The sequence below is a fragment of the Rattus norvegicus genome, chromosome 20 (assembly GCF_036323735.1).
Source record: "Rattus norvegicus strain BN/NHsdMcwi chromosome 20, GRCr8, whole genome shotgun sequence".
In the NCBI taxonomy this organism is placed as follows: domain Eukaryota; kingdom Metazoa; phylum Chordata; class Mammalia; order Rodentia; family Muridae; genus Rattus; species Rattus norvegicus.
In genome coordinates this window covers 27,098,988-27,112,087 of record NC_086038.1, presented here as the reverse complement: position 1 = coordinate 27,112,087, position 13,100 = coordinate 27,098,988, and the positions used below count along the sequence as shown (strand labels likewise).

General features: G+C 40.9%; 1 protein-coding gene across 7 annotated transcripts in view; it reads right to left on the bottom strand.

The window, feature by feature from the left end:
• Nucleotides 1-13,100, bottom strand: part of Ccdc138 (coiled-coil domain containing 138) — a 78,199-nt gene that overhangs the window by 3,367 nt on the left and 61,732 nt on the right. For all 7 annotated transcript variants that reach the window (XR_005497585.2, XM_017601799.3, XM_574765.8 and 4 more), the window contains one exon: nucleotides 3,996-4,172. Coding sequence is in view for 6 of the 7 variants with exons in the window: in XM_017601799.3 (XP_017457288.1) it covers nucleotides 3,996-4,172 (177 nt within the window). In the remaining variant the exon portion in view is untranslated. The remainder of the gene's footprint in view (nucleotides 1-3,995; nucleotides 4,173-13,100) is intronic.

Here is a 13,100-nt window from a genome sequence, read left to right as displayed (position 1 = left end):
CATAACTAACCCAACTATAAGAGAACAAAACATATTCAATCTCAGTAAGAATAAAATAATAAGATGGGTGGTGGTGGCAAGTACCTTTAATCCCAGCATTTAGGAGGCAGGGGCAGGCAGATCTCCAAGTTCAAGGCCAGCCTTGTCTACAGAGTGAGTTCCAAGATAGCCAGAGCTACACAGAGAAACCCTGTCTTGAAAAAACAAAAACAAAACAAACAAAAGAATAAAATAATAGAGATTTCCCAAATTTGTTACCAAACGCCTTAAATACACATATCCTTTTATTTAGGAACTATATCTTGGGGCTGGAGTGACAGCTCAGCATTTAAGAGCACTGAATGCTCCTCCAAAGAACCTGAGTTCAATTCCCAGCACTCACCTGGAATCTTCACAGCTGTCTGTAACTCCAAGATCTGACAGTCTCACATTGACTTATATACGGTCAAATGCACATAAAATAAAAGTAAATTTTTTTTAAAAAATGAAACTGTGTGTTTAAGAACCATGCAATAGAGATGCATGCAAAGGTAAGAAGTCCTATTCATTCATTGTGTTTATTACAAGATAATATATGAAAATACTTTGGAAGCATAAGTTACTGGTACTGGGTAGTTAGGGGAGGCTGAAAAACAACACTAACAACAAAAATCACTCAGTGTCAAATCATACCCTTTAAAACCATTTCTTTAGTAAAAAGCCTCTGCAAAGGCTTTTTTAAATTAACACAAGTAAGTTATTTCCCATTATAGCTCTGCATTCCTCTTGCTTTTTATATGTAGAAACTTGGAAGGCTTGTATGTTACTATCTTGAGACAGTATTGATTAAAATAAACTATTGAAGTAACAAAATGTAAAGCCATAAGGAAAGCCAGGGCATCAGAAATCGGCCGGTGGAAAAAGAAAGGAGTGTAAGCGAGCTATGGAGAACTAGTGCTATGCAGCTACTTCCTCTAAACAGAAACATTCCCTTTGGGAAGGAGAGAGGCTCAGGAGCCACCTCCCTCAAGAGGACCTCACAAGCACACGTGACCCCCAAGGTCCCTCCCTAACAGATATACAAGCACTAACATTGCTCTTCCTGGAGCTGCTTGCAGTTTGTGTACTGTGATCCTTACCCATGCTAGGATGGGCATTCTGGTCGCTGTGCCATCCATACTTCTATCATGCTTTACCAACCACCTTCTGATTGGTTTTCCACAAAATGAAACCCATACCTGTCGTATTATCAGTGTCAGAACCTATGGCTAAATAGGACTTAGGCCATAGGGAACACTACCTACTATTATTATTTGCTGAATAGACATAGTGTTCAACTGACTCCTAGTGATTTACCATACACTTTTGCTGTTGTTGTTTTTCAAAGCAGGGTTTCTTTGTGCAGCCCTGGCTGTCCTGGAACTCATTTTGTAGACCAGGCCTGCCTTTGCCTCCTTAGTGCTGGGATTAAAGGCGTGCACCACCACTGACTGGCTTACCACAAACTTTTATTTGTACTAGATTTTTTTTTTTTAACACAGAGACCCACAACTGGCCAAGGTACAGAAAATTAAACGACTGTAGAATGCTCAGCTCTAAATGGAACACTTACACTGCATATATCCTCTCGAGGCTCAGGATCACTGAGGAAGAAAAGGCAATAGTGCAAGTGCCAGAGGCAGTGGATGACACAAGGCAGCAGCGTCCTCGGGACACAACAGGGCATTTGTGACAGTATGTGCAAGACCTGTGCAAGACTGCACCAGACCAAATCATAGCATGAAGCTGGGAGTTAGGCATAAAATCCCACCCTAACCATGGAGCAATTAGCAACTGCTAGCTAACTGCTGAGAGGGCAAGTCAGTCTCCTCTAAGAGTGTAAGCCCTGGTAAAGCCAAACAAGCTCCAGGGGAGGAGCACACATGCAAGAACAGCTGGGCAGCACCAACTGGTCTGGGTGGAAGGAGAACAAATGAGTGAACAGGATCTGAGATGAGTTGGGGAAGGGAATACGCATGATCAAGAACAAAACACACTGTACTAGTAAAAGTAAGAAAAGGAAAATAAACACTGAACGTCTAGATGAAAACACAGAAAATTCTGTTCAAGACACTAAGGTGGGCAAGAACTTTCTGGACAGAACTTCAATAGCACAAAAACTAGTCCTCAAAATCAACAGACAAAAATCTACATGAAAATAATCTTCTGCACAGCACAGGAAGCTATCAGCAGAGTTCACAGACATCCAGAAAATGGGAGAAAACCTTTCCAGCTACATTTCAGATATGGGGCAGATAACCAGAATTTACAAAGAACTGCAGAAAGTAGATGCCTAGGAAATAAAATTGCAAATTAGCAAATGGGGAAGAAAGGAAGGAAGGAAGGAAGGAAGGAAGGAAGGAAGGAAGGAAGGAAGGAAGGAAGGAAGGAAGGAAGGAAGGCAGGCAGGCAGGCAGGCAGGCAGGCAGGCAGGCAGGCAGGCAGGCAGGCAGGCAGGCAGGCAGAAAGACGAATGACCAATAACGATTTTAAAATGTTCAATATCCCTAGACATCAGGGAAATGCTTTGCGATAATGCCTCAGCCCAGTCAGAGTAGCTGCCATCAAGAAATCTGACAAACGTTAGAGGATGCAGAGAGAGAACTGTTCTTCTGTTGTTCCCACTGCTGGTGGGAGGCCATACAATAATGATGGAAATCAGCTTGGTGGGTCCTCAGAAAACAGACCCACCATATGCTACAGCTATTGTCCTCCTGGGCATATGCACAGAACTCCTGATGCTATAGTAGGGAGGTCTGCACCCCATGTCCAGTGCTGCTATATTCAATACAGCAGGGAAACGCAAGCAACTTAGGTGCTCTTCAAAAGGTGAATGAGTAATAAAAATCTAAACATACATAAAAGGAAGAACCACTATTTAGCTCTAAAGAAAAACAAAATTGCAAAACTTGTGTGTGCATGTGTGTGTGTGTGTGTGTGTGTGTGTGTGTGTGTGTGTGTGTGTGTGTGTATTATATGCAATTAAGACCTTTGAATAGTCTCTCAAGGCATAACACATTTTCAGTGCAAAGTACATACTTCATGGACCTTAGCCACTTTGTGATTCCAAGAGGGGCTGCTACCTGACTGGGAGATATAAATTTAAAATTATAATTTCCACTGTTTAAATATTCCTATAAGATTAGTTCTTTGTAAATACTGCTCAATTTAGTGTATTTTATTTTTAAATATGAATTTTAGCTATCCAGTTAACACAGAATGAAGTAGGAAAGATGTACGAAGTCATCATAATTTTGAAATTTTGAGAATTCCTGAGATACTGATTTATTGTCCCTGAATCTCAAAGAGATTTGAAATTTGAAATTTGAAAATACTGAGAAGCTGTTGTACAGCCACTGATATACAGTATATCCTCCAAAACTAAATACAGACCCACTCTATCACCCATCTACACTAAGTCAGCCCAGCACAGAGCTTTGTGCATCCATGATTCCCAACAACTGGGAAATGGATGAATCCTTCTGTGTCCATCAGCAAGGGAGTTAATGAAGAAAGTGTGGCACATACACATACTCAAGGGGATTTTATGCAGCATAAAGAAAAACAAGATCATGACATTTCCAGAAAAGATGCAAACAAAATTGTGATAAATGAAATAGACAAAGATCCCATTACTTCTCATACAAGGAGCTGACCTGTAGATTATAGAATGGGTATAGAGCTCTGTCTATAGGTTTGTTTCTGCAGGATACTGAAGTAGAAGGGGAATCATGAGAGGGGAGGAAGACATTGCAGGGGATGTGGGAAACAGAAGGGACAGAGGAGGACTAAGAGGAGGAAGAAGGGAACCAGCTACACATACGTATCATCATTCTGTGCGCTGGTCTAAATAATAACTTTGAAAGCAGTCACCATTTACATCACTGTGCAGCGGTACCGGGAGTATGGGGCTAACATGTTGTGATCAGAAGGACACCCTAGTGTCATTTCTCACAGACACAAAGATGGAAACTCACTTGACTCTACTGTCATCTGAAGCAGGCTGTCGATGACGTTGGACAAGAGCCCTTTACTGGATATTCTCAGGTGTCTCAGGATTACCGGAACGGCTTGGTACTCCAAAAATAAGGTTTTTCCTTCATCTGTCTTCAAGTCCAAACAAAGGGAGTCAAACGCTTGAGCCAGGTAGTCAGCTAGAAACAACATAAACAACCACCAACTGTGTATCAGTTATTCAATCAGAAACAGAAGGCTAAACAAAAAGGAACCATCAACTTTAACAAAAATATAAAAGAAGTAAATCATAAGAGACCACAAATGTAGACTCATCCCCTCACTGGTTTATTAGAACTCAGTGGGGAAGGAGAAAGGAAGGCAGTCCAATTACAATGGGGTAAACTCATTTAGCACATGCCTTTAATTCCAGCACTCAGGAGGCAGAGGCAGGCAGATCTCTGTGAGTTCAAGGCTAGCCTGGTCTACAGAGCAAGTTCTAAGACAGCCAAGGCTACACTAAGAAACCCTGTCTCTTAAAACCAAAAAGGAAAAAAAAGGCCCAATTTTTATACTAAAAAAGTAATAATTAATATTAAATAGTACAGTAGTATATATTTCCATATTTGCTTGTAATTACCACATGCTTCTATGAACTTAAACAGCATTAGTATTTATATCTTTAAATAGCTTCTAAGATCTTATACCTTACTACTGATTTCCAAATGCCTCCTCATTTAAAACAATAACTATACACAAACTTGCTCAGTGAGTTTTAAACAAGGATTTCTGTCTCCAACTAAAGAATAGATACCACACCATTCAAAAACAACTTCGAAAAGACTGGGTGATATATCCTCTGGCCTACTACATTCTGGAACCCACACATTATTACAAATAACAGCAAGATTTTTACCAATACCAGCACCAGAATGGCACTTTGAGATCAGATTCCTTAACCCCCTACCTTGAAAATGTTTCACATGTGACTGGCACACCACTAATAATGAGAAGCACTGATTTAATTAGAACCAATGCAAAGAAAAAAAAATCAGAGACTTGTATCATTACACTTTGATTCAGCAGATACTCCCATTACATCGTGTACAACAGTTTTACATTGCTTTTAAATGTGTAAAATTTATTTTCCAAAAGTTCCTTCAGTATATCATTCCAAGAAGTTTTAAAAAGCCTTGCTGTTCACATAACACTGAATTACCTTTTTAAAAATTAATATTTCTGTTAAACAGAGAAAGACTAACAGTGTCTTGGGCCCAGTGTATTGGCATAAGCCTTTCACAAAGCATGCAGAAGCAGGTAGAGCTTTATGAATTCTAGGCCACTAGAACTCATACATAGCCAGACCCTATCTTTAAAAGAAAATAAGTATGTCTGGGTTCCAAAGTCCCATGTTCTAAACAGAATTCCCCAGAGGTGGTAGGTGAGCTGTTGGTTGGGGTACAGGAGGGGCTGGAGACCACCAGGACAAGATAGTGACACTGCTCTCAGTTGCCCCTCAGAGCTAGATGACAAATGAGACCCTATGGCTGAAGACATCACACACATTGGCTGTAGAACAAGTGCTCAAGTTGGCCCCAGGCAGCTTCTTTGCTGCTTTTCTCAGTCCACTCAGGCTGCTGGAGGTAACAGTCCTATACAGCTGGGAACTTGACAAGCTACAATACCAATCTGCCAGGCGAGCTGGGACCACTGGAGCAATAGTGGCATGACTCGGATGCTCTGGTGAAGTACGTGAGTTCAGTTCCCAGCTGCCGTGTTCAGTGGCTCATAACCCCCTCTAACTCCAGTTCCACAGGAGCTGACACCTCTGGCTCTCACAAATAAAAAGGAATAAAGAACACTAATGCCACTTTACTTAATCTTTCACTTAAAAATAAACTCTGCAAACAAATCGCTAGGTTCTGTTCGGATTTGTCTGGCTCTCAGCTCTCGTTTGTGCATGTTTGCCTACCCATGTCCATGCAGAGGACACACTCAGGCATCGTTCTTTCCTTTTTTTAAAAAAATTAAAATACAATTACATCATTTCCCCTTTCTCATTTTTCCCCAAGCCCCATGTACTCTCAAATTCATGGCCTCTGGCCTTTTTTCTTTGTTTTGAGCTGGTGTCTCTCACTAAACTTGAATCTCAACATTTTGGCTACACAGGCTGGCCACCTGTCTATAGCCTCAGTGCTGTGCTTAGCTTTCATACGGATGTTAGAGACCCATCTCAGGCCCTTGCTCAGGTTATGCTTGCTCAGCAGACACCAGAATCACCAAGTCATCTGCCAGCTCAAACTTTTTTAAAAAGCAACAATATGGATATAGTAGACAAGCCTGCTGTGTCTTCACAGAAACGAGCTTCGCCACACTGCCCTCTACTGTATTTGAGATTATCTGCAACAGCCAGCATGATTAGGTGGCTTAATTATCACAGAGCTAGTTAATCTACTAGTTGTAATACTTAATACTAGTAATGTTAATAATCTTACTGTACAGCTTTGCCCGGTCTGGAACATCATGTGTAGACCAAGCTAGCTGTAAAGGTGCCTGAGTTCTCTTGCCTGTGCTTCTCTAGTGTTGACTGCACATGTTCACCACTACATCCACCTTCATGGTACCTTTTGTTAAATATTTAACTTACAAGCTTAAAAGGTGGTCCATCTTTCTTCTTTAAAGTTTGCCTTTCTTCTTTTATTCTTTTTTCTTTCCGTTTAGTCTTTTAGTCTGGTCTTTTGCTCATATATTACAGTTTCTTATTTTTGTGTTTTTATGGTATTTGTATGTATTTGTGTTTCTTGTGCTATTTCTTTTTATTTAAAATTTTGTTTTGTTTTGGCTTTTTTTTTCATCTTTATTAACTTGAGTATTTCTTATTTACGTTTCGATTGTTATTCCCTTTCCCGGTTTCCCAGCCAACATCCCCTTAACCCCTTCCCCTCCCCTCTTCTGTGGATGTTCCCCTCCCCATCCACCCCCCCAATACCACCCAACCCCCAAAAAACACGTTCACTGGGGGTTCAGTCTTGGCAGGACCAAGGGCTTCCCCTTCCCCTGGTGCCCTTACTAGGCTATTCATTGCTACCTATGAGGTTGGAGCCCAGGGTCAGTCCATGTATAGTCTTTGGGGAGTGGCTTAGTCCCTGGAAGCTCTGGTTGTTTGGCATTGTTGTTCATATGGAGTCTCAAGCCCCTTCAAGTTCTTCCAGTCCTTTCTAAGATTCCTTCAATGGGGGTCCCGTTCTCAGTTCAGTGGTTTAATGATGGCATTCGCCTATGTATTTGCTGTATTCTGGCTGTGTCTCTCAGGAGAGATCTACATCCGGCTCCTGTCGGCCTGCACTTCTTTGCTTCATCCATCTTATCTAATTGGATGGCTATATATGTATGGGCCACATGTGGGGCAGGCTCTGAATGGGTGTTCCTTCTGCCTCTGTTTTAATCTTTGCCTCCCTATTCCCTGCCTAGGGTATTCTTGTTCCCCTTTTAAAGAAGGAGTGAAGCATTTGCATTTTGATCATCTGTCTTGAGTTTCATGTGTTCTGTGCATCTAGGGTAATTCAAGCATTTGGGCTAATAGCCACTTATCAATGAGTGCATACCATGTGTGTTTTTCTGTGATTGGGTTACCTCACTCAGGATAATATCTTCTAGTTCCATCCATTTGCCTATGTATTTCATAGTCATTGTTTTTGATAGCTGAGTAATATTCCACTGTGTAGATGTACCACATTTTCTGTATCCCTTCCGCTGTTGAACGGCATCTGGGTTCTTTCCAGCTTCTGGCTATTATAAATAAGGCTGCTATGAACATAGTGGAGCATGTGTCTTTGTTATGTGTTGGGGCATCTTTTGGGCATATGCCCAAGAGAGGTATAGCTGGGTCCTCAGGTAGTTCAATGTCCAATTTTTCTGAGGAACCTCCAGACTGATTTCCAGAATGGTTGTACCAGTCTGCAATCCCACCAACAATGGAGGAGTGTTCCTCTTTCTCCACATCCTTGCCAGCATTTGCTGTCACCTGAGTTTTTGATCTTAGCCATTCTCACTGGTGTGAGGTGAAATCTCAGGGTTGTTTTGGTTTCCCTTATGACTAAAGATGTTGAACATTTCTTTAGGTGTTTCTCAGCCATTCGACATTCCTCACCTGTGAATTCTTTGTTTAGCTCTGAACCCCATTTTTTAATAGGGTTATTTGTCTCCCTGTAGTCTAACTTCTTGAGTTCTTTGTATATTTTGGATATAAGCCCTCTATCAGTTGTAGGATTGGTAAAGATCTTTCCCCAATCTGTTGGTTGCCGTTTTGTCCTAACAACAGTGTCCTTTGCCTTACAGAAAGAACCTTTGCAGTTTTATGAAATCCCATCTGTCGATTCTTGATCTTAGAGCATAAGCCATTGGTGTTTTGTTCAGGAAATTTTCTCCAGTGCCCATGTGTTCAAGATTCTTCCCCACTTTTTCTTCTATTAGTTTGAGTGCATCTAGTTTGATGTGGAGGTCCTTGATCCACTTGGACTTAAGCTTTGTACAGGGTGATAAACATGGATCGATCTGCATTCTTCTACATGTTGACCTACAGTTGAACCAGCACCATTTGCTGAAAATGCTATCTTTTTTCCATTGGATGGTTTTGGCTCCTTTGTCAAAAATCAAGTGACCATAGGTGGGTGGGTTCATTTCTGGGTCTTCAATTCTATTCCACTGGTCTATCTGTCTATCTCTGTACCAATAATACCATGCAGTTTTTATCACTATTGCTCTGTAATACTGCTTGAGTTCTGGTATACTGATTCCCCCAGAAGTCCTTTTATTGTTGAGGATATTTTAGCTATCCTGGGTTTTTTGTTATTCCAGATGAATTTGCAAATTGTTCTGTCTAACTCTATGAAGAATTGGATTGGTATTTTGATGGGGATTGCATTGAATCTGTAGATCGCTTTTGGTAAAATAGCCATTTTTACTATATTAATCCTGCCAATCCATGAGCATGGAAGATCTTTCCATCTTCTGAAGTCTTCTTCAATTTCTTCTTCAGAGGCTTGAAGTTCTTCTCATACAGATCTTTCACTTGCTTGGTTAAAGTCACACCGAGGTATTTTATATTATTTGGGACTATTATGAAGGGTGTCGTTTCCCTAATTTCTTTCTCGGCTTGTTTATCTTTTGGGTAGAGGAAGGCTACTGATTTATTTGAGTTAATTTTATACCCAGCCACTTTGCTGAAGGTGTTTATCAGGTTTAGCAGTTCTCTAGTGGAACTTTTGGGATCACTTAAATATACTATCATATCATCTGCCAATAGTGATATTTTGACTTCTTCTTTTCCAACCCGTATCCCTTTGATCTCCTTTTGTTGTCTGATTGCTCTCGCTAGAACTTCAACAACTATATTGAATAAGTAGGGAGAGAGTGGGCAACCTTGTCTAGTCCCTGATTTTAGTGGAATTGCTTCAAGTTTCTCTCCATTTAGTTTAATGTTAGCAACTGGTTTGCTGGCTTTTACTATGTTTAGGTATGGGCCTTGAATTCCTATTCTTTCCAGGACTTTTATCATGAAGGGATGTTGAATTTTGTCAAATGCTTTCTCAGCATCTCATGAAATGATCATGTGGTTTTGTTCTTTCGGTTTGTTTATAATATGGATCACGTTGGTGGTTTTCCATATATTAAACCATCCCTGCATGCCTGGGATGAAGCCTACTTGATCATGGTTGATGATTGTTTTGATGGGCTCTTGAATTCGGTTTGCCAGAATTTTATTGAGTATTTTTGCGTCAATATTCATAAGGGAAATTGGTCTGAAGTTCTCTTTCTTTGTTGGGTCTTTGTGTGGTTTAGGCATAAGAGTAATTGTGGCTTCATAGAAGGAATTCGGTAGCGCTCTACCTGTTTCAATTTTGTGGAATAGTTTGGATAGTATTGGTATGAGGTCTTCTATGAAGGTCTGATAGAATTCTGCACTGAACCCGTCTGGACCTGGGCTCTTTTTGGTTTTGAGACCTTTAATGACTGCTTCTATTTCGTTAGGAGTTATGGGGTTGTTTAACTGGTTTATCTGTTCCTGATTTAACTTCGGTACCTGGTGTCTGTGTAGGAAATTGTCCATTTCCTGTAGATTTTCAAGTTTTGTTGAATATAGGCTTTTGTAGTAGGATCTGATGATTTTTTTGAATTTCCTCTGATTCTGTAGTTATGTCTCCCTTTTCATTTCTGATTTTGTTAATTTGGACACACTCTCTGTGTCCTCTCGTTAGTCTTGGCTAAGGGTTTATCTATCTTGTTGACTTTCTCAAAGAACCAACTTTTGGTTCTGTTGATTCTTTCTATGGTCCTTTTTGTTTCTACTTGGTTGATTTCAACTCTGAGTTTGATTATTTCCTGCCTTCTATTCCTCCTGGGTGTATTTGCTTTTTTTTGTTCTAGAGCTTTTAGGTGTGCTGTCAAGCTGCTGATATATGCTCTCTCCTGTTTCTTTCTGCAGGCACTCAGAGCTCCTGAGTTTTCCTCTTAGCACAGCTTTCATTGTGCCCCATAAGTTTGGGTATGTTGTACCTTCATTTTCATTAAATTCTAAGAAGTCTTTAAATTCTTTCTTTCTTTCTTCCTTGACCAGGTTATCATTGAGTAGAGCATTGTTCAACTTCCATGTATATGTGGGCGTTCTTCCCCTATTTTTATTGAAGACCAGCTTTAGCCTGTGGTGGTCTGATAGGCCCCATGGGATTATTTCTATCTTTCTGTATCTGTTGAGGCCTGTTTTATGACCAATTATATGGTCAATTTTGGAGAAAGTACCATGAAGTGGTGAGAAGGTGTATCCGTTTGTTTTAGGATAGAATGTTCTATAAATATCTGTTAAGTCCATTTGGTTCATGACTTCTCTTAGTCTGTCTATGTCTCTGTTTAATTTCTGTTTCCATGATCTGTCCATTGATGAGAATGGGGTGTTGAAATCTCCTACTTTTGCTGTGTGAGGTGCAATGTCTGCTTTGAGCTTTAGTAAGGTTTCTTTTATGTATGTAGGTGCCCTTGTATTTGGAGCATAGATATTTAGGATTGAGAATTCATCTTGGTGGATTTTTCCTTTGATGAATATGAAGTGTCCTTCCTTATCTTTTTTGATGACTTTTAGTTGAAAATCGATTTTATTCGATATTACAATGGCTACTCAGTCATTAGCTTGCTTCTTCAGACCATTTGCTTGGAAAGTTGTTTTCCAGCCTTTCACTCTGAGGTAGTGTCTGTCTTTGTCTCTGAGGTGTGTTTCCTGTAGGCAGCAGAATGCAGGGTCCTCATTGCGTATCCAGTTTGTCAATCTATGTCTTTTTATTGGGGAGTTGAGTCCATTGATGTTGAGAGATAGTAAGGAATAGTGATTATTGCTTCCTGTTATATTCGTATTTGGATGAGTATGCTTGTGTGCTTTTCTTCTCTTTGTTTTGTTGCCAAGACGATTAGTTTCTTGCTTTTTCTAGGGTGTAGCTTGCCTCCTTATATTGGGCTTTACCATTCATTGTCCTTTGTAGTGCTGGATTTGTAGAAAGATATTGTGTAAATTTGGTTTTGTCATGGAATATCTTGGTTTCTCCATCTATGTTAATTGAGAGTTTTGCAGGATACAGTAACCTGGGCTGGCATTTGTGTTCTCTTAGGGTCTGTATGACATCTGTCCAGGATCTTCTGGCTTTCATAGTCTCTGGTGAGAAGTCTGGTGTGATTCTGATAGGTCTGCCTTTATATGTTACTTGACCTTTTTCCCTTACTGCTTTTCATATTCTTTCTTTGTATTGTGCATTTGGTGTTTTGACTATTATGTGACGGGAGGATAATTTTCTGGTCCAATCTATTTGGAGTTCTGTAGGCTTCTTGTATGTTTATGGGCATCTCTTTCGTTAGGTTAGGAAAGTTTTCTTCTATGATTTTGTTGAAGAGAAGATAGTTACTGATCCTTTGAGCTGGGAGTCTTCCCTTTCTTCTATACCTATTATCCTTAGTTTTGATCTTCTCATTGAGTCCTGGATTTCCTGTATATTATGGACCAGTAGCTTTTTCCGTTTTACATTATCTTTGACAGTTGTGTCGATGATTTCTATGGAATCTTCTGCTCCTGAGAGTCTCTCTTCTATCTCTTGTATTCTGTTGGTGATGCTTGTATGTATGGCTCCTTGTCTCTTCCTTTGGTTTTCTATATCCAGGGTTGTCTCCCTTTGTGCTTTCTTATTGCTTCTATTTCCATTTTTAATTCCTTCAGCTGTGTGACTGTGTTTCCCTGGAATTTTTTCAGGGATTTTTGTAATTCCTCTCTATAGGCTTCTACTTGTTTATTTATGTGTTCCTGCATTTCTCTAAGGGAGTTATGTCTTTCTTGAAGTCCTCCATCGTCATGATCAAATGTGATTTTAAATCTACATCTTGGTTTTCTGGTGTGTTTGGATATTCAGTGTTTGCTTTGGTGGGAGAATTGGACTCCAATGATGCCATGTAGTCTTGGTTTCTGTTGCTTGGGTTCCTGTGCTTGCCTCTCGCCATCAGGTTGTCTCTGGTGTTACCTTGTTCTGCTATTTCTGACAGTGGCTAGTCGGTCCTATAGGCCTGTGTGTCAGGAGTGCTGTAGACCTGTTTTCCTGTTTTCTTTGAGCCTTTTATGGGGACAGAGTGCTCTGCTTTCAGGTGTGTAGTCTTTCCTGTCTACTGGTCTTCAACTGTTCCTGTGGGCGTGTGTCCTGAGTCCACCAGGCCAGTCTCTTGGAGCAGAAAAGTTGGTCTTACCTGTGGTCCCGCAGCTGAAGTTGCTCGTGGGGGGCTGCTTTTGAGCTCTCCGTGAGGGCGATAACCAGGAGGGTATGTGCCGCCTTTTCCCAGGGGGCCCCCTTGTACCACGGTCCCAGATGGCGTTAGGTGTTTTCCTATGTGGTCCCATGGCTGAAGTTGCTCCTGGGGGGCTGCTTTTGAGCATTCCGTGCAGGCGGCAATCAGAAGGGCCTACGCTGCCTTTTTCCCAGGGCCCCCGTGCACCAGGGTCACAGATGGCGTTAGGTGTTTTCCTCTGGAGTCAGAAATGTGAATAGAGTCTAGTCTCCTCTGGCCTCCCAGGCATGTCTGCCCCTCTGAAGGTTTAGCTCTCC